General features: G+C 37.7%; 2 protein-coding genes across 2 annotated transcripts; both read left to right on the top strand.

The window, feature by feature from the left end:
• The first annotated feature begins 286 nt into the window (after window positions 1-286).
• Window positions 287-2811, top strand: LOC141821682 (serine/threonine-protein phosphatase PP2A-2 catalytic subunit-like). The gene is made up of 6 exons (XM_074709042.1): window positions 287-383; window positions 730-884; window positions 1267-1458; window positions 1538-1627; window positions 1713-1820; window positions 2402-2811. Exons 1-6 carry the CDS (start codon window positions 287-289, stop codon window positions 2465-2467), a joined length of 708 nt encoding a protein of 235 aa, XP_074565143.1. The 3' UTR covers window positions 2468-2811.
• Window positions 2812-4437: 1626 nt separating this feature from the next.
• On the top strand, window positions 4438-6824 carry LOC141822210 (hydroxycinnamoyltransferase-like). The gene is made up of 2 exons (XM_074709647.1): window positions 4438-4854; window positions 5934-6824. The coding sequence occupies exons 1-2, from the start codon at window positions 4438-4440 to the stop codon at window positions 6822-6824; spliced, it is 1308 nt and encodes a 435-aa protein (XP_074565748.1).
• The last annotated feature ends 14365 nt before the right edge of the window (window positions 6825-21189 follow it).

Here is a 21189-nt window from a genome sequence, read left to right as displayed (position 1 = left end):
CCTCATCTCAGCACCTCAACATTTCAACTATCTCAGTAGTTCAGCATCTCAGCATCAGTATGATGAAAGAGATGGTTAAGTCGTTACACATAGTCCAGTCAGTCGGACTACGCCTCCTTCGACTAGACTTGATGGGGAGACTTGTGATGCCGGTGCATAAATGACGTGGCTCTTTCTCTAAGGTAAAAGTCAAGGGTCAAGGGGGAGTCAAGAATGAGGCTGATTTGGCAAGACTAGTCAAATGGGCTGGTCAATATTTGTCTTTTGTGGATTCAACAAATCACACATGTTCCAAGACAGCCTTTATAAAGTTGTCATAGAAGATGCTCTTTTCCCTGCACATAATGCCAAAAGGAAGCAAGAGGCAAGGACATATATGTCAGGTTTGGTCTCCTGGTGTGCCTACATAAGGAAGAGCTCTAGTAAGAAAGAAAGAGGGGGGGCTTCTTCCTCGGCAGGATCTTCTTCTTCTTCTTCCTCTTCTTCCGAGAGGGGGCACTTCTTCTTCTGGAGGAGCTATGCATTCCAATCTCTCATCTCTTCTTCAGAAAGGAAGCTCTTCCTCTTCTCCCACTAAAAGAAAATCGGTCTTTAACAACACTCAAAGTCATTAAGCATCAAAGTCAAATGTATAATCCTCCTTACTGGTTTTGCATGTATTTTTGGTTCTACAGAAAACAAAACCATGACACTTCTTGATTTGCACTCTGATTGTACTGTAAACTTCAGGCGTATCAATTTCAACTTGTTCTAGATTTCACAGCTATTTGCTGTACTTTAGTTCCTTAGAATGTTTTCTTTCATTATTTGATGACAGATATGGCAGTGCAAATGTATGGAAGACCTTCACTGATTTATTTGATTATTTCCCATTGACAGCCTTGGTTAGTACTCTAAACATTGCATATCTGTTTATCTTCTCTATTTAAATATTATTTTAATTTTGATCACCTAACTTTTAACTACCGTCTAGGCGCTAAGCAGTGGGTTGACCGCTTATTGCATGGAACCACCTTTTAATACCTTGGAGATGAAATGAAACATTAGCCAATGCAATAAAAGTAGACTTGATTTGTATATACTCGTGATTAGCTTTGCATGAAGCTCAATGGAGGGATAAGATTTATGTAGTTGACCTCAAATAGTTGGGACAAATACGGTTCATTGATGTGGATGATGAATGTCTGTGGTTTGTTGATCCTATAACAATTACCTCATGGAAACAAGTTCCCAAATTTAATGACAACCTCTTTGTTGTATTTTCAGGTCGAATCTGAAATATTTTGCCTGCACGGTGGGTTATCTCCATCTATTGAAACCCTTGATGGCATACGGAGCTTTGATCGTGTTCAAGAAGTTCCACACGAGGGAGCTATGTGTGATCTTTTATGGTCTGATCCTGATGACAGATGTGGTTGGGGTATTTCTCCTCGTGGTGCTGGATATACATTTGGTCAAGTACAATGTTATGCTTTTGTTTCCTTATGATTGTGTCTACTTGTCTTTACTTAGCAACCTTGGGTAATTTCAATCTCAGGATATATCAGAACAATTCAATCATACTAATAACCTTAAGCTGATAGCCAGAGCACATCAATTAGTCATGGAAGGATACAACTGGGGACACGTACTTACCTATTTTATCCTTTTCAGTGTTTTCTGCTCAAATTTTTTAAGTCCTGATTCTTATAGTTGGTTTTGTTTCCAAATAGGACCAAAAGGTGGTTACCATATTCAGTGCCCCTAATTATTGCTATCGGTGTGGAAATATGGCCTCCATCTTGGAAGTTGATGACTGTAAAGGTCATACATTCATTCAGGTATCTCTCTCATGTATCTCTATTCTGTGTTGGTGTGTTAAAGTTGATAATGTTTCGTGATTTATATATTATTTCATCTGAATGTTTTCATTGTAATACTAATAGGTATACAGTCAACACTGGCAAAACATTTGGCATTTAGATTAAGATACAAATTGACACTTCAAAAATTTTGCAATATAAAAATATTTCGCTCCTTTTTTTTGGGTATAAATACTGACTTCAATATAAGTTACTCTGCCTGCTAGAGATTATCAATTTGTGCTTGTTCTAACTAGGAAGTTGTGTATATTGTTCTCTCCTGTAAGGAGCTACTTGTTCTAGTCTAGATAAAATTCCTAAACATCATGCTTCATCTATTGTGTCAAGGGTGAGTTGGTGACAACTGACAAGTACATTTGACAGCTCTCTGCAGCACTTTCTTTTTTCTTCCTTTTTTAGGTCAAGTACTCATGGTGTAAAGAATTACTGCCTAGTGGATTTTTTTCCATAAAATTCTTCAGACAGCTTTAGTGGTCAAGTATGGTTTTGTAAACGGACAATAAACAACTTTCATAATCAATGTGATTTTTCTTTTGCAGTTTGAGCCGGCACCCAGGAGAGGAGAGCCAGATGTGACTCGCAGAACCCCCGATTACTTTCTCTGAGTCAGCTAATTACGAGTTACATTCTTGATTTTTCGCAGCAATTACTGCTTTCTAATTTTCCTTGTGGTTGCTGACATTCTAGATCCTATGATCAACTCGACATTCACATTCCAAACTGCTAGAGTTTGGTAGTTTTATGTATAATCATGTTGAAAGCGGCACGTGCTGGTCATTAATCTGTAAGGGGGTTTCATTGTGGTTGGAGATGGCGAGGCTAACCATGCAGCTCTAGGAGCAGCCTTTGTTATTCCCTGAGTTTCATGATATTCATCCCCATTTCCCTTCATTCTCGTTATTTATTTTTCAGTTTCTAATTTCTGTAGAGGGGTTCATTTCAACTTGCACACTGCTTTAGCAAATTTATAGGTTCAGTTAACCTTTCAGTTCTTGTTCTTCTTGAATTTCTGTATATTTGTCGTCCTAACAATGATTCATCTTGGTAGAACAACTTCTGGTTATAGGTTAGCTTTGTTAATTTTAAAAGTGATTTATTTGATTCAACGAAAGAGGATCCTGCTATCTGTGGATCCTACAATCTTGATTCTATATATGACATCTATTATTACTATTGAATAATAAATTTATCTAACCAATCTAAATAAAAATTTAGTAAAATAAAATTTATAACTAGTAATTTTTCCTTTGGATAGGAAACGCTCGGGCCAATCTAATTTGCACAATGCATTTGTAATTAATTTAAATTATTTATATATTTTTCAATATTAATTAATAAGTAATTACTAATTCTTACCTTAAATTTGATCATTATCTAGCGACATCATTGAACAAGGTGACGCCGACGACCAACGGCGGTAGCTGCTGTCCTTTCTCAGGGGATGGCAGTGATCCAATCTAGCAACCACTAATGTGGGTGAGAGGCTGAATGTAAGTCCAAGAAAGATAATCCAACATACATATAATGGCGGTTACTGTTCCGCAATGGGTACAACAAGCAATCAATTATTTTGTTCTGCAACATGGAATTGTTTTCGAGTTTGTTGTGCTAAATTGGTTAACTATAATGGATATGAATAATCAGGGAAGAGGGAGCAAGAGGGAGTATTTGTTAATGCAAGAGATGGAAGGATATAAAAATGAAAGACGAATAAGAGAGTGAACGAGGAGCAATTACACAGTCGCTCTCACTATGCCGGACCTTTATTTGTCAAAATAGTCGTCCAAAATCTCCTCGACGAGGCAGTTTGGGTTGATTCAAGTTAATTTGGCAATCAAAGAGAATTCCAAAGAATTTGCTTCACGGTAGAATTCGAGAGAGAAGGCTAATGGGAAGGTTTCTAAGTGACAGAACCTGCGGTTGGTACTCTTTGCTGGTAAAAGATAGGGCATGGCATCTGTTGTCCTACGCGTGTGGGACGTACTCTGGAAGAAAAACCATCTGTTAAACAATGGGCGTAAGATATATAGGACGTCCCGATTCATTAATTACTGGAAATTTAAAATATATCTTTATTTTAGCTCGTCCTTTCCTTTATCTACTTCTATCTTTTTCTTTTCCATCGCTGATTCTTTTCACCCTTTTCTTTTCTCTTGCCTTCTGTATCCAGCCAGCGGGTCATGGAGCCCTTCCAGGCTTCCACCAACCACCCGCAGCGCACTTTAAAGCTCTAATCATATGTTTTGGCTATTTAACGCTCACTGCGGCACAGGTTGCTTCGCCCAACTCTTTGTAATTCCAGTTCCTGCAGCTTTGGAGCTAGGGGCACAGCTCTTTACTGTATTCGCCTTTTATCCTTCAGTTTGGAGATTGCTGCTTGATTTATATATGCATGGGAAATTGATCATATACTGTTTTCCTTGTTTTCTAATAGATTTCAACTCAGATTACGTAATTTGGAATTTTCACGATTACTCCGATTTATTCTTTGACTGGAAAAATCGAGAATTTTTGGTGGTGACGACTGAACCACACGTACGCTGTCATGAATTAATTTAATTTGCTGTAGGGAGCCATGGTTGTGATCAACGTGCGTCGGTCGATGATGGTGCAGCCGGCGGAAGCGACGCCGCAGCGACGGCTGTGGCTCTCCAGCCTGGATCTGGTGATGCCGCATCACCACACGATGACCGTCTACTTCTACCGGCCGGATGGGTCGGCCAACTTCTTTGACGCGGGGGTGCTGCGCCGCGCGCTGGCCCGGGTGCTGGTGCCCTTCTATCCCATGGCCGGGCGGCTGGCGCGCGGCGAGGACGGTCGGATCGTGATCGACTGCAACGGCGAGGGGGCGCTGTTTGTGGAGGCTGATGCGGAGGCGACGGTGGACGACTTCGGCGACTTCGCACCCACCGGAGAGTTGGACCACCTCGTCCCCAAGCCAAACGCAGACTACGCCGACGGCATCTCCGCCTTCCCGCTCTTGCTCCTCCAGGTGTGTTAAATTTATGGTAGAAAACAATTAAAAATGTGTATGGCTCTAAATCCCATTTTTTGTGAAATTTAAATGTGTATTGTAAAAATATGAAATTTCCTAATGTGCAATAAAAAAATAAATATTTTAAATAAAATACTTGTTTAATCTTATTAGTGGGCATAGATCTTTATGTTCTACTGTTTCGGAGATGGCCGGACGGCGATGAAATCGCGGCGGCAGTGGCTGTGGGTGGCAGAGCTACGGATTCCGGCCGAATTCGCGGCTGTCCGGTCACCGGAGGCCGCCGGACCGACGCCGGTCGATGCGCCGGCGAGTGGTGCGTCGATCGGGCCCGGTCCGGTCGCCGGAGGTGGCCGGACGGCGGAACGGCAGCGGCGGCAGTGGGCGTGGGTCGGGTGTCGCGCACGGTTCGCGGACGGGGATTCGCGCAGTAGATCACTTCTCTATATATATATATAGTCAATTCCACAATCATATAATTATAAAGTAAATCGTAAAATTACAGTTAACTATCACAGAGAAGGCATTACATCAGCTTCGTAGATATTCAACTCTTGCTTATTTAAATAAGTTTACTTTGTTATAACCAATTCAATCATGCATGTCTCGAGAGCTATGTAATACAACTCGAAGGTACAAGTGTAAAAACAGACTAAATTAAATATAGTCTAAGGTAGTGTCAATTATGTTCATCTTATTTTTATAAATGAAATATGAAGGCAAGGGCGGAGCCAGGTACAAACGTACCTGGGCTTCCGTCCAGGGTCCATTTCAAATTTTATTATAATTTTAATGAAAGATTATCTTGATTTTGATGAATAAATAAAATTATTACAGTATCACTTGAGGTTAATCTATATTGTTTGTCGTTGAAAAAAATTTAGCTGGGGCTGATTATAAAATTTTGATTCTGCCATTGTATGAAGGTTTTTTAATTTTAATTTGTTTACTATTTTTTTTAAAAATAATAATAAATCTATACACATTTTAGAAAGGTTAAACAGATTTGATGATCTCTTTTCCCAAGTTTGGTATCATTTTAATTGTAATTCAATTTAATCGATGCATGCACACAGATCACGCATTTCAAGTGCGGTGGTGCAGCCTTGGGCGTCGGCGCGCAGCATCAAGCCGTCGACGGCTTCTCAGACATTCACTTGATAAACTCCTGGTCCGAAGTTGCCCGCGGCCTTGGCATCTCCGTCCAGCCAGTCATCGACCGGACCCTCCTCCGCCCTCGCGACCCACCCAACCCTTCTTTTACTCACATCGAGTACCATCCCCCTCCTTCCATGAACAGTCCTACCTCTGCTGCCCACGTCCCAAGCCCTGCCGCTGCTGCCGGCATCTTCAAGTTCACCCAGGAGCAGCTTAAACTCCTCAAAGCCAAAGCTCCCCCAGGTGGCAGCTACAGCACGTACGTCCTCCTCGCGGCCCACGTGTGGCGCTGCGCGTGCATAGCGCGCGACCTCCCGCCCGACCAGATGACCAAGATGTATATTCCAACCGACGGCCGACACCGAGTGCAGCCACCACTTCCGCAGGGCTACTTCGGGAACGTGGTCTTCACGGCCACGCTCATCGCAGCAGCAGGGGAGGTGACCTCTCCGGAGGGCGGTCCTTCCCCGGCGGCCAAGATGATCCAGGAGGCTTTGGTGAGGATGGACGCCACCTACTTGCAGTCGGCATTGGACTACCTGGAGACGCAGCCAAATCTGGAGGCTCTGGTGAGGGGCGCTCACACTTTCAGATGCCCATCCCTCTGCTGCAGCAGCTGGGCGCGTCTGCCCATCCACGATGCAGACTTCGGGTGGGGCCGACCAATTTTCATGGGTCCAGCCGGCCGTGGCTCCGATGGTCTGTCGTTAGTCCTGCCAAGTCCCGCCGGGGATGGTGGCCTCTCGGTGGCCATCGCTTTGCAGCCTGATCACATATTGAAATTCTCAAAGCTCATCTATGATATCTAAGACTTTGATCATATTAGATCATCTATACATGTTATTTTGAATTATGACTTCATGTTTAATATTAAATCAGTTATTTAAATTTCTGATATGTATCCCTGCAAACATTAATTGCTTTAGAGTATGTGTTCTCTACTCTTATGGTGTTAAATGAAAATTTTCAAATGAATGATAATAGTGAAATGGTCAATATCACTCTCTACAGAAAATTAATTGGTTCCTTGATCTATCTCAACACAAACACAAGGCTGAATATCACAAATTCGGTAAATTTGATTTCTAGATCCTTAAATGAACCAAGCAAAATTCATTTTATAGTGACAAAAAGGATTTTAAGATATCTTAAAGGTACAAAGAATCACCCCATTAGTTGAGAAAAAAAACAATTATAAGCTTATTGGATACACAAATAGTGATTTAGCTATATCGATAGATCGATGATCGAAAAAGCACCTCTGGATATATCTTTTGCCTAGGATCTAATGTGATATCTTGGAGCTCAAAGAAGCAAAAATCTATAGCATTATCTTCGACAGAAGCAGAATATATAGCTACAACAAATGCAACTTGTGAGGCAGTTTGGATCAGAAGAATTTAGAAAGATTTAAAATTCAAGCAAGATGAACAAATAATAATTTATTGTGATAATATGTCTGCAATTGCAATGACAAATAATCCAATCTTCTATGATAATGGGGTGTGTTTAATTAAATTATTTTAATATTTTTATTTGTCACTCATACTCTTCAAAATTAAAATTTATAATTAATCAAAATCTTTATTTATCACTCAAGTAACATAGTAGATGTTCAGGTCGTCTCTCATGCAATCAATGATAGAGAGTTATCCTAGACAACATGGTGCTGAGTTTTATTTGTTGATCGTATTCACTTCTAATTATCCAAAAAATCTTTTTATTAACAATTAAATCCTAAAATTTACAAATGAATATTAAGTACACATAATTTACAAATTAAGACTAATCATACACCCTAATTATAATTTTTCAGATAATAATCCATTTTACAATATCAATCCTATTTAATTCACATAATTACAATAAAGTACAACTTCCACAAATTACTATTTATTCAACAAATCAATTACAACTAAACATAAGTTAACATGAACCGGTTCATAAATACAACAATTGTTCACCATACAATACAAGATATTCTATTTACTTTCTAAACAACAAAACTCACTTCATCATCAACCTTCTAAACAAGAACCACACCTTATTAGGTTACCACATTAATTCTAAATAGGAACAACTTGTTCAATTAAGGAGGTGTTTGGTTTTAAGTTGTATTTTTTCAACGGAAAGTTGGGGTTGAAAATATGTAAATGTATAGTTGGGGTTGAGAAAAGGTTGAGAAAATGTAAATGTAAATGGAGTGTTTGGTGAATATGAGGTTGAGTTGTATTTTGGATGTCCATTTACTTATTTACCCTTACTAAGAAAATTAAAAAATTATTTAATTTTAGTTTGGAAAGCAGTATACCAGTATGCGCCTCGCCGTCCCGCCAATCTCCAGCCGCGACCACGCCGTCTTGCTCCTATTGGTTTGATTTCTGAGTTCGCCATTTGTTGAACGAAGATATTTATTGTTTTTTTTAGTTTTTATTTTTTATTTTCATTTGTTGAACCAATGCAGAAATGTCTCTAATGGTGGACGCTCACTAACTCAAGGCACCCACCTACCTTGCATTATTAGATTTTAGGAACGATTTTATCAGTTTTCTGTAAAACGGGTTTCTATTTTCCTGATGCATGAATTTTATGCTACTGCCTGGATCGTTATCTATTTTTACTAGTTGTCAATCTCTATTTTTTCATATTTGTCGACAGAATCTTGAATTGAGATTGTAGGAACGATTTTGGGGCTGTTTGGTGACTGAACGTACAAATTCTTTCCTGTCCACAGAATTTGCTAGGGCACGTTGATGGATGCACAACCAGATGTCGGAAATGTTCCAACACAGGATGACATTGAGAAAGAAATCAGAAGAGTCTTGCTCGAAGCCACTGCAGTATGCAATGGATTTTATTCTACGATATACTCGAAAACTCCGAAGCACACTCGGCCATACTCAGGTTCCCAGTGGTTACAAGACATTCTTCGAGGGCACGGGGAGCGTTGCTATGAAGTGTTTAGAATGAAGAAGTTTGTATTCTTCAAGCTGGCAGAACTACTTGAAAACAAGTACGAGGTCAAAGCAACAAGAAGAACGCCCGTACAAGAACAACTTGCTACATTTCTTTTGGTTGTTTGTCATCAGCAAGGCCACAGAATGATTCAGGAGCACTTGCAGCATTCCGGTGAAACAATTTCTAGACATTTTCATGCTATTTTGGACGGTTGTTACGCTATGTCTAAAGATTGGATCCGTCCGCGACATGATCACTCAACAACTCATCCATACATTCGAGACAACAACCGGCATTTCCCCTTTTTTAAGGTCAGTTATTTCAGTCCATAACATGCGTTTCCATGACTTTGACATTGTTATATTGATGCAGGATTGTATTGGAGCTTTAGATGGGACTCATGTTTCTGCAAAAGTGAAACAGGATCTACAAATTCCATTCTTCGGGAAATCTGGGAAGCCTACTCAAAATATATTAGCGGTTTGCGATTTTGATATGTGTTTCACCTTCGTAGCTGCAGGATTTGAGGGGTCTTACCATGACAGTAGAGTTTTTAAGGAGATGACAGGAGACGGGAGGCGTGGTTTTCCAAGGGCACCCGAAGGGAAATACTATCTTGGTGATTCCGGTTACGGTTTGCAGTCTGGTTTGCTCACCCCTTACAGAGGGCACAAGTATCATTTGACTAAATTTCGAGACAATAGCACGTACAAGTTTCCTGAGGAGCTCTTCAACCATCGACATTCCTCTTTACGCATGACTATTGAGCGGACTTTTGGAGTTTGGAAAGCGAAGTTCCCTACCATCGACGATTATCCATGGGGGTATAAGTATGCTGACCAAGTGAGTATGGTATTGGCCACAGCCGCAATCCACAACTTCATACGCTTGGCAGACGCAGCCGATGAGGATTTCATCCGATTTCAAAACTGGATTCCCCATGTGCGGCGACAAGAGGAAAGGGGTGCCCCGAATGTTGCGGACGACAGCGCGATGATCACACTCCGTGATACTATACGCGATGAATTGTGGGCACGTAGGTGATTGCGTAGCTAACACCCGATCTCATTGTCTCGCTTTTGTAGCTTCCACTCTTTGTTATTGCTAAGAAATCCGAGAACCAGATGTTAATCAGTTCGGATTTGCTTGTTATTTATCATAATCTTTAGAGTTTTTTGATACGAATTCCAAATTTCATTGTTTCTGTGTAGTGGAGATTCTGTGTTTGCTGCTTTTTCATTTCTTCTTGGAACGTTATTACATTTCAAAATCCACGCAGCGACATGAAACAAACTGATGTGCAACGGATAATGTTGGTTTGGTGTCGCAACCAGTTTGGTTCGAGCCTCCTGTCTGATACAGAAATGGATCTTTGGTCAGGAACTCCATGTCTACTTGATAAAAATGACAAGTTGAACCTCGTTTAACCTCTTTTCAAAGCCAATGCAAAGCAACAAACGAGTAGAAGACAAAAGCAGTGAAGAGAAATGCGACAGTTGGTTTATAACAGAACAAGAACTCGTCCAATTCACATTACATCAAACGAATAAAAGACAAATGCATCAAATGCAACAAATGGTTTATAACATCTCACGCTAGTTCACGAGGATCGATAAAACAACAATCTCACGAATGACACAACCAGAAAAATGAAAATGCTGCAGTTTGAAGATCACTTCTCACCCCCACGCCTTAGGAACTCCACCTTCTTATCAACTTGCTTAGTGAGTATGAACATTTCCCGGTAAAGAGGATCCCTAAAAAGAAACAACCCATTCACATACAGTGTAGGATTCGAACTGACCTCTGGGATGCTGTCCATTTCCTCAATACAAGCTTGGATGCTATAGATATCACCACGGGAAGAGGATGCCGTGTGCGCCATGTACGAGGAGACAGTGTCATTCAAGTTGGCTATTGATTTGCTCAACTCTTGGTGATTTTTCTTCCTTTTCTTCTTGTCAGCCGAAGAGACTGGTGGAGTCTTCACATGAGTCGTTTCAGGAGATGGCGCAGTATGATTTCCCAACTCCAAGAGTTGAACCAACGAGCCTTGATATTCAGACCCGAGGTTGTCAGCTTCCTCGCTCCAATACAGTGGTTGGGACAATTTCTCGGCTGCCTCTTGTGGAATTTCTGCACTTGTAACAGCGAAGCCACCGGTTGCCAAAGACTTGCCAAACAGCTCCTCTTGCTCTTCGGGGAGTAAAGGTCCCCGATGTTTGAATTTTCCATATTCTTTGTTTTCCTACATCGAAAGTGCAGGCAGATTCAACATGTCACACATTCAAGTGGAAAACTAAGCACAAATAAGTGTAACAACGACGCTGGAATGTAGTACCGCTTTCTTTCGCTTCCACCACTCTTCGGTAGCCTTAATCGTGCCTCCTTCGTAGCTCCAGCCCGTTCCAGTGTCCAGCAAAAGCTTCTTCCACAGTATCCATTCCTTCCTCATATTTTCCCACTTTGTGCGGATCTGCTTCATAGAATAGCACAATCCAGAAAGCTTGTTAAACTCCTGTCTAGCCAACGTGTAGCCGACAATGTTCAAGTTGGCGCCAGGACGATTTCCGTCACGTACCTGAGATTAGCGAATGAAAAGCCAACAGTGATCAATGCAACATGCAAAACTAGAGTAGCGTCAAATACCAGCAAGATTGCAAAGTAGTGCCAACAAGATTGGTTCCGATTCACAAGTTTTCCATATTAATTGACTTGATTCATATTTCCAGGTACAAACAAAAGCAGTCGCCAACTAGAATGCCACTAGATATGCGAAAACTGAAAACTGTGTGATCCAACATGAAGAATTTATAATAATGTTTTCCATACACCATTCATGGCAAAGAAATACTGAATCGAAGCCAAAACATTCCAAACAAATATTCTTACAAGCAATTGCAAACAACATTGAGAAGGAAGCTTGTTTGTAGACTAGAGAAGGTTGATTTGGGACTGTATCGTTGTTTGAGAACATTTCAGCTAAGTTCTAATGCCAGAAAGTACTCTTTTCAACAGGGAATACAACATAAATACGCAACAACAGACAAAGGAAAAGCCGACGATAGACAAGTTGAATTTAGGCACGCTACACTAGTTCACACACAGAACCAGAGGCAAATTTTAAACAGACTTGGAGGAATCGAACTCAAAGTTGCTCCAAACAAATATTCTATTACTTGCAAACTACGTGGGAAACCAATTTCAAAAAAACATGAGAATAACCTGTGTGAGACATGCGGAAATAAAATGCCTAGTGTTGGTATCATTCCAATTTGCCTTGTCGCTTCCCTCGACTTCTGGATTCGTCATTTCTCTATAAATTTACATGGATGAAATTTACACTTACAAACAACTTTGTGTAACAATTTACTGCAAAAAAGAAACCCTACACAAAATGGATTGGCGATAATAATCGATGACGAAATCTAAGGACGTCACCTACACAAGAAGAATAATAGTCGACGGGATAACAACAACGACACATACACAAAAAGTGACGCAATAATCGATTCGCGAGGAGGTGGGAGGAATTCACATCACAAGGATACAAAAAGCGACGCAAAAAGAAGCCTTTTTGCGTGAATATTTCTTCCCAAAACGTACACAACGACGAATGCGACAACAACATTGCACGAACTGTAAGAATCGACGAAGGAACACGTACATGAACGATCGCAGCATCCGAAATCGCGACAAGAAGAAACCTAGGGGCGTGATTTGGGGGCTGGTTTTCAGAGAATAAAAAACTTGAAAAAATCCTTATATATTTTTCACAAGGGTAGATGTGTAATTTGAACTTTCAGGTTGGCAAAAAGGACCTCCACAGGTCCTTTTTGCCAACCCCCAATTTCCGGTTACCCCAACCCCATATGTACATTCACCATCTAAACCCAAACACCCATCATCTGTCCATTGCACAAATTTCGAGAACTCAACGGAACATTTACATCTGGGGAACCTTAAACCAAACACCCTAACTTACATTGATCTATTTTATTACATACATCCCATCTTAATGAACTTAATCATTAATTAATCATGATATTTATCATTAAATGAACTTATCATTTAATAGTTAATTAATTATACTCATAATGAACTAATCAAAGAGTATACATTAATAAATAAATATCACACATCATTTAGAGCAAACAACATAAAATGAATATATCATTAAAATAAACATGTTGTACATTGTTAACAAATAACAAGAACTCTACTTTAAATGTTACCTATAACATTTCTACTCATAATTAACTAGAAAACAACTCTAACAAACTAGATAAGCAACTATCACTCCCACTAGGATAAATACTAGCGCAGTAATAATCCATACATAGTCTATCTTTTTAGGCTGAACAGAAACATCTTCAGCTGGGATGCTATTTGGATGATGCCAGGACACAGAATCCTGTATCGAACCCAAATATCCCACAGAAGTGTCCTCTACAGAGTCTTCATTTGGATCTTCTTCTGGATCCTCTTCACAATCTGCATAGTGAAGCAACTCTGTGCACAACTGGGTATAAGAAATGCGCCCTTCATAGAGCCCCCATATCTGAAGTGCTACATGTCGCAGGTTTTCAGGCAATGAACGAATCAAAGTCCAAATCCTGTAATTATCCAGAATCGAAAAATCCTGCATCTCTAGGCGCCAAAACAGTCTGTCCAATCTCCCCATGTGTCCACTAACTCCATAAACTGGGTCATATTCTATCCACTGGATAGCTTCCCTCAGCTTATTGCGCATCACATCGCGTCGAGTCATAGTGGTAATCGTCCGTGCCATCTGAAAAAATTGAAATTAATGAAGTCAGTACAAAACTGACAAACCAGCACATATACCAGCTTAATTCAATTTATACAGGCATAGAACTAACACAATAAATCAAGAAAAATAAATCTTCTTGATTTATAGGGGCTTTGTCAACTGATCCTTTGACCAGTCGATCGGCACCTTGAAGACTCAACATGGCAAGTTCCATGAGAACTAAAATATCACATAGCTCCAAGCACCCCAGGCACCTGAGCACCATGCATGATATTTAATTTTCTCATCATCTTAAACCATGTTGACTAAGCCTTTTGAGTTGTTTCTTAAGTATAAGTTATTCAAACAACTTCTCAATTATGAGTATGGTTGACCAATGTCAACTCTAACCAAGTCCAATTAATTTGATCCCTGTCCAATAATTGGTCAATACCCAATTACCAAAAAATTGGGAAGCCCAATGGGCTTAATTGAGCAGACTTAAACAGCCCAATTAATTAGATCAATATGTAAATGAAACAAATTTTTTTATATATATGGTTGTGGACTATTGGTGAGTTTCTCTCTTCGTGGCTGTGGAGACCTTAGATCAAATCTCGGCAGCAACACATTTAATCTTCCTTTTTTTTAATTGGGTTGGACCACCACTTAATTGGGCTAACCCAATTAATTAGTACCCAATTAACAAAAATTACATTTGTTTTTCTTTTTTTTAATAAAAAAATGCCCTTTTTTCCAGGAAAATGAAATCACTGTGATTTTACTTTACCGCAGTGCCCTATGCACAACGCTAAACACATTTTCCTTGTCGCCGCCATTTTTTTCTTCGTTCCTTTTTTTTCAGTTCTCGTGCCCTAAACTTTCCTCCTGCCGCCGGTACCTATCTAGCCGGCGCCGGCCTCATCAGCAGCGTGGCCTCGCCAGCACCAGCCTCGTCGGTGCCCGAGACCAGCGCCTGCCTTGCTGCCAGAAGATAAAACCAACGCTCATGAGCATTGCTTCCCCTTGACACTAGCCGCCGGCTCTACGCCAGCCTCGCCGAAATCAAGGGAACAAGTCACTGGTCGCGGACAGCACTTGTGCGCTGCCGCGAGCACACGTCTCCAACCAAGAACAGAGACGGGCAGCGCAAAAATCACTCTATTGTAGGGCGTCGCCGGACAAACCAGAGACGAGCAACAAAAAAATTGCAGCATCAATGTCGGCCAGAACAGAGAATTGCTACGATTTCTCTGTTCTATTGTAGGGAAACTAAACAGGTAATATACTACTACTCTGATACCAATGTAAGAATTTTACGATATTACCTGTTGTTGCGTGATTACCTGGTTGGGATAGCTTATGTCAAAGGAACGATCACGAAGGGGAAAGCTTCTCAGGTTTTCACAAACTAAATCCTTTGATTGGAGTTCTTCACCAGCAACGTTCCTCTCCTTCTTTCTCTGCTTCGGCTTGGACGCACACTTCTCAATTGCTCCTTGTTTGATCGATCCCAACTCAAGGATTTCCTCTCCCTTTTTATAGGGAGAGGCCACACATGGAGCGCATCACACAGAGTGCACACACTCCGTGGGTAGTTACTATAACTGCTCACAGTCCAGAGGACTATAACCTAAGTAAATTGATTTGTGTCTTTTGTGTTTCTTATCTTTATTATTTCTGCAACAACTTTGATTTGTCTTCAAAAGAAAATAATAGTTTTTATGAGTGATATTCACCCCCATCCTTTATTGCTTTCCTAGACCTACAATCGAGATTAGACATATGACAAGAAGGACTTGATGGTGTAAGGACCTTGTGAAGCTAGAAGAGGGGTTGAATAGCTTCTCTTCGAACTTTAGTCGATGAAGGAAACCACTCTACACTGCTCACAACTCTACAATGCTAACAAGAAGGATTTTTACTTGGTATCCGCCTCCTTTAGGCGACTAATCTAAGGATCTTCACTCAACCACTCTTCCACTATTCCTCTCATTCTCGGTCAAAATACCGAAGGAGGAGAAACCTTCTTACACCAAGTTCCACAAATGAAGTACACAAATGAAGAAGAAGAGAAGAGATGATTATAATGTATAGAGCTTTTTCTTCTTCACAAGATTGCTCCAAGCTTTAGGGTTGAACACCAAGTGGTTGCTTGATCACTAGAGCACAAAATCTTGGAGTTTGAATGAAGGTTGTGCCTCTTCCACGAAGTGCACTCATCTCTTATACCAGCTCAACTTTTAGGTCACCAGTCGACTAGATTTACCACTCCAGTCGACTGATGTGGTCAAACCTTGACAACGGCCACTAAACTGCTGATATCACGTCTGATTTTCGTCAGAATTCAAAACTCAGTCGACTGAATTTTCCCTTTAATCGACTGATTTTGACCTTAGTCGAGTCCTTCAGCCTTCTGTATTGCCTCAGTCGACTAGCCTTAAAATCTAGTCGACTGAACTTACAATAGTCGAGTCCTTCAGCCTTCTGTGTTGCCTCAGTCGACTAGCCTTAAAATCTAGTCGACTGAACTTACAATAGTCGAGTCCTTCAGCCTTCTGTGTTGCCTCAGTCGACTAGCCTTAAAATCTAGTCAACTGAACTTACAATTGACTCGACTGGCCCGTATCTTGGTCGACTGAACCTGCGTATCAGGCATAATACTTGGTGCCAGTCGACTGAGCTTACCCTCCAGTCGACTGGTAACAGTGAAATATGGCTGAAATGAATTTTTCCTCACTTGATCAAGACTCTGGTCGTCGACCTTCTTGATCTTCATGTGTCTTACCTCGTAAGGGTTTTCCCGTGTCAAGAGCTCGCTCCCCAACCCTCTTGGACTTGTTCATGCCAAGACTCCCTCTTGGACTTTCTCCACTTGCCTTACTTCGTAAGGACTTTCCTGCACACTTAACACACAAGTTAGATATCTCATCTTGTGCTCTAAGGTTTATTGGTGTCAAACGTCAAAACATAACTTATGGGCATGATTGCAACAACAGATGGGTCAGAAGATCGGACATCGAGTCAAAGAAAGATATAGTAGGTCAAAGGATCAGATGCTAAGTAGAGGAAGCCTAAATAGATCAGCCCGACCGAATGTTTGGCAAAAAGGATAAGTAAAGGAATGTCCTGGAAGGGAGATGTCATTTTGAAGAAAAAAAAAAGGTAGTGAGAACATGCCCTCATTAAGGGGACTAAAGTTAGGTATTGATTCGACTAAGAATTCAACTTGGATTTCGAAGTCGAGATTAGATAGTTACTTGATTCGACTAAAGTTAGGTCATTCATATATTATAATTCTTATTATTCTGTGCTAACTTTATTTTGCAGGGTTCAGTTGGTTGAAAGTTAAGTTCGATCGACTGAATAGTTCGGGGATAGAACAGTAAAGTTTGGATGATCAAACAGTAAGGTTCGAATGATCAAATAGTAAGATTTAGTCTATTGGAAGTTGATGTCGCATAGACAAATGCATGGCAGTTGAAGTGTCTATTGTGTTGACGTGACATCTGATGTGGACGTTGCACGATCAAAGATGGACTTTATCTTTGTTAATGTGGCAGATGATAGACCTCGAGCAATTGATGTGGCAACTGGATAACGATACAAATTGACTTAGTGGCATTCAAGCGATCAAAAAATTCGGATCAAGCAACTAGAAGAGGCAAGTCAACTATGAAACTAGGAAAAAAACTGACATGACAACTCGATCGATCGAAAAAGGCGATCAATCAACCGATAAATCATATCTGTATTCGGTTATTAAGGTGAATAATCAATCAGAAAGCTAGATCAGTCGACCGATAAAAAGGTATAAAAAAGGTTGGAACAGATGGTTCAGATCATCTCTTACACACTTCTTAAGCTCTGGTCTCGTGCTAAAGCAACTATTTTGTACTATTGTGCTGTCCAACAACCAACGCTAAAGCTTCAATCTTGCTTTATTGTCCATAATCTTTTATTTCTTGCATTCATTTTAAAAGGGAATGATAAAGTGTTGTTGTAACCCTTTCACTGTAAGAGATTTCTTCATCTTCAAAAATTATTTAGAAAAAGAGAAAGTTAGTGTTTGCCTACTCATAAACGATCTATGATTGAATCACAGGCCTTAGAGTATCAGTTCCGAGGGCTATGAACAAAGTAAAACTACTATGTTTTTTTGCTATGTTTTCTTTTTATTTTCGCTACGTTCTAACTCTTGAAAAGAAAAAAATTTTAAACTTTTATTTTACAAGCGATATTTATCTCTCTTTATCACTTTTATCGATCCTTCATCCAAGTCCTAATATTACATCTCAAAATTTATTTTCTCACCTTTTACAATTCAGACTTCTGAGTTTACTGGCTTTAATTCGTAATATAATTATTGGCTAAAAATTGATTTATAAATTAATTTTTATTTGTTATAATAATTATCTACTAAATTTTTATCGAAAATCTTATTAAACGTTATCATACAATTTTAAAAAATAAAAATTCAAATAGTCAAAATTTTATAAAAAATATGTTAACAAAATAAATTTCAAATGATATTTTTAAATTTTTTACTTAAAGTAAATATAAATATTGGAAACATTAATTTTTATTTACTATAATTACTGATCAATTATTTTTGTATTGATATTTTATCAAATCTTATGATATTTTTTATTTTTTTAAAAAATTAACACAGTAACAAATTTTGCAAGAAAAGACCATAAAATAATTAGATGATATTTTTAATTTTTTAGAAATCAAAATTAATATAAGATATTACTTATTGCCGTAGACGAAAGGAGGAAAAATGAGGACAAATTTCAAGCATAATTTATTTAAAGAATAATATATTTGGCTAGTAAACTATAAAAAAAATATTAGTTAAATTTGATAAATTGTGATAAATTATTATAATATTAATTAATATACACTTTAATTGTTATTTTTAAATTTTTTTATTGATCAATTTTTAACTTAGATAAATTATTAGCTAAATTTATTTAGTAAAAATATTTAACTGATAATTAATTCTTTCTTGGCATGGACCATGAATTACATGTGCACAACAAGCGAGCACAATAATAATATCTCCGTCACGATTAACTGTAATTTTTCAATTTATTTTCTCATAAATAATTATGAAATTGATCATGTAGAACTGCTGAGATGGCGGAGTTCCACTTTTTAACAGAAGAGCACAACAACAATAGTATAAAAATGATGACACAAGAAAGAAGAAAGATAGAGAAAGAGTAACATTTAAAAAGAAATAATTTAATGTAATATTAAATATGTTTTTATTAAAAAAATTAAACATAAAAATTTCTAACATGTCCAAATTTTAAAAGGTTTTTCTATAAAAAAAATTAATTAACAATAAGTATGACCAATAAATATTTTTAATTTACTGGTCAAACCTAGTTAGTAAATAAAAAATTAAAAATTAGCGATCATATTTAATTTTGGATAGAAAAATTATAAATTACAAGCGAAATTCAACTTTGCTAGGTAAAAAATTAAAATTACCGGTCAAATTAAACTTTAATCATTAAAAACTTTAAAATTATTAATCAAATCTAACTTTGACAGGTAAACATTTAAATTTTTGATGAAATATAAATTTGATTGGTAAAAATTTATAATTATAGGTCAAATCTAACTTTGATCAGTAAAATATTTAATATTACCAATGAAATTTAATTTTGACAGGTGAAAATTTTAAAATTATAGGTCAGATCTAACTTTGGCCAAGAAAAAAATTAAATATTGTTAGCCAAACCTAACTCTAGCCATTACAAATTATGGACAAAAAATTTCACTGATAATCTCATCTTTTATTATAAACAAGTCACATTCATATATTAATAAGTTTGTCCGATGATTACTTTAAATATCAAAATATAAAAAAGTACTTTTTTATTTAATTTACTAAATTTTTTAATTAAATTTTTACTTTTGTCTTATTAATTTTTCGATTGTACGAGTAAGTGTTGTTCGGAGAAAACTAATAACAAATGAATTAAGTGATTCTTGATAAAAAAAAAATTTAAAATGTGTATTTAGATCCAAAATAAAAGAAAGATATTTTATAAAAATAAATCTAACTAATAATTTTCTTAATTTATTATAAGAATATTTAAATAAACTTGAATCAATATCAAATCTAGATAATTGCGTTGAAGAATGTTCGACTCTAAATTTTATCAAGTGCTTGATTTTGATGTGTCACTTTAATGACTCATGATCATCACCCGATTTGAATTTTTAGGAAGCTTTGCAATACTTATAATTTGCATGCAATTCTACGGATGGAAGATTGATTTTCTCAAAATATTTAACAAAAATATACTATTTTAAAAATGAAGTATCCCTAACATTAGAAGTTTTAATATTTTCTTGTGGGTCGGTGTTGAATGTTTCTCTAGGACACATTCAGGGTGATTATTTTTTATCTTTCTGAGAAGATGAATTTCTTTTCATTTAATTGGAGAAATGAAGTTGAAAGTGATTAATATTTCAGAATAAAAGACAAAATATATGGAGTTAATTTCAAAAGTAATATTGTGTATTTATTTTTAATTTCTATTGTTAGTATGTTGTATTCTTTTGTCAATAAATGGTGTTTTATATTCTTGATACATTATTTTGATTTTTTATCTAAGTATTATTTTTTACTATCTAATCTAAGGTAATTAGTTATGTCTTACCAAAATTTTCTATCGACTATCCAGGACAAATCAGAAAGCACATATGAATTCGTAAATCGTAAAGCACATATAAATCATAACGGACTGTAAAATATCATAAAATTTTCAAACTCTTTTGAACTCTCATTGTCTAAAAAATTCATCTCATTTCTTACCATTGCTACCATCGCACCATAATCTGCATAGGATGATACATGCATCGCTTGCAGTACGTATCATCATTAATTTACTATTGTTGATCACCAATATAATAATGTAGATAGTAGAATCATTTTTATAGATGTATGTCTATACACAATTTCGAGTTAATTCATCCTTTTGGATAATTTGTGGATAAGAGAATTAAAATCATAGAAAAGGCAAACATTCTTTCATGATATTCTTTAATCTAGGAGCTTACTTCCTAACTATAATGACATGATTCAAAAGAGTAACATTTTAAACTCGACAGACTTTTAACACTCTTTAGAAAGTAGAGTAAGAAAAAAAGACATGGAGTGATTTGCATAAGGAGAGAAAGGAGTTATAGATACGAAATGTTTGTTTGGGTAAAAAGAGAAAGGCTAAAAAGTCACCTTTGTACCTATTCAAATGGCCCTCCCTAGCTCACTTAGATGAGCTCAGTCATCGATAGATTGACGGGCTGCACCATGAACACCAAAGGGAGGTAGATGACCTTTGTTTTTTTTTAAAAAATTTTAAAAATAAACGATTTTCTCGGATAAATCTAAATACAATTTATACACAACAATTAATTATTATTTTTAGATCGTAAATGAG

The sequence above is a fragment of the Curcuma longa genome, chromosome 2 (assembly GCF_044706935.1).
Source record: "Curcuma longa cultivar G26 ecotype Majalengka, Jawa Barat chromosome 2, ITB_CL_G26_1.1, whole genome shotgun sequence".
In the NCBI taxonomy this organism is placed as follows: Eukaryota; Viridiplantae; Streptophyta; class Magnoliopsida; order Zingiberales; family Zingiberaceae; genus Curcuma; species Curcuma longa.
The sequence above is the reverse complement of the archived record's forward strand: the minus strand, read 5'-3'. Positions and strand labels throughout refer to the sequence as shown.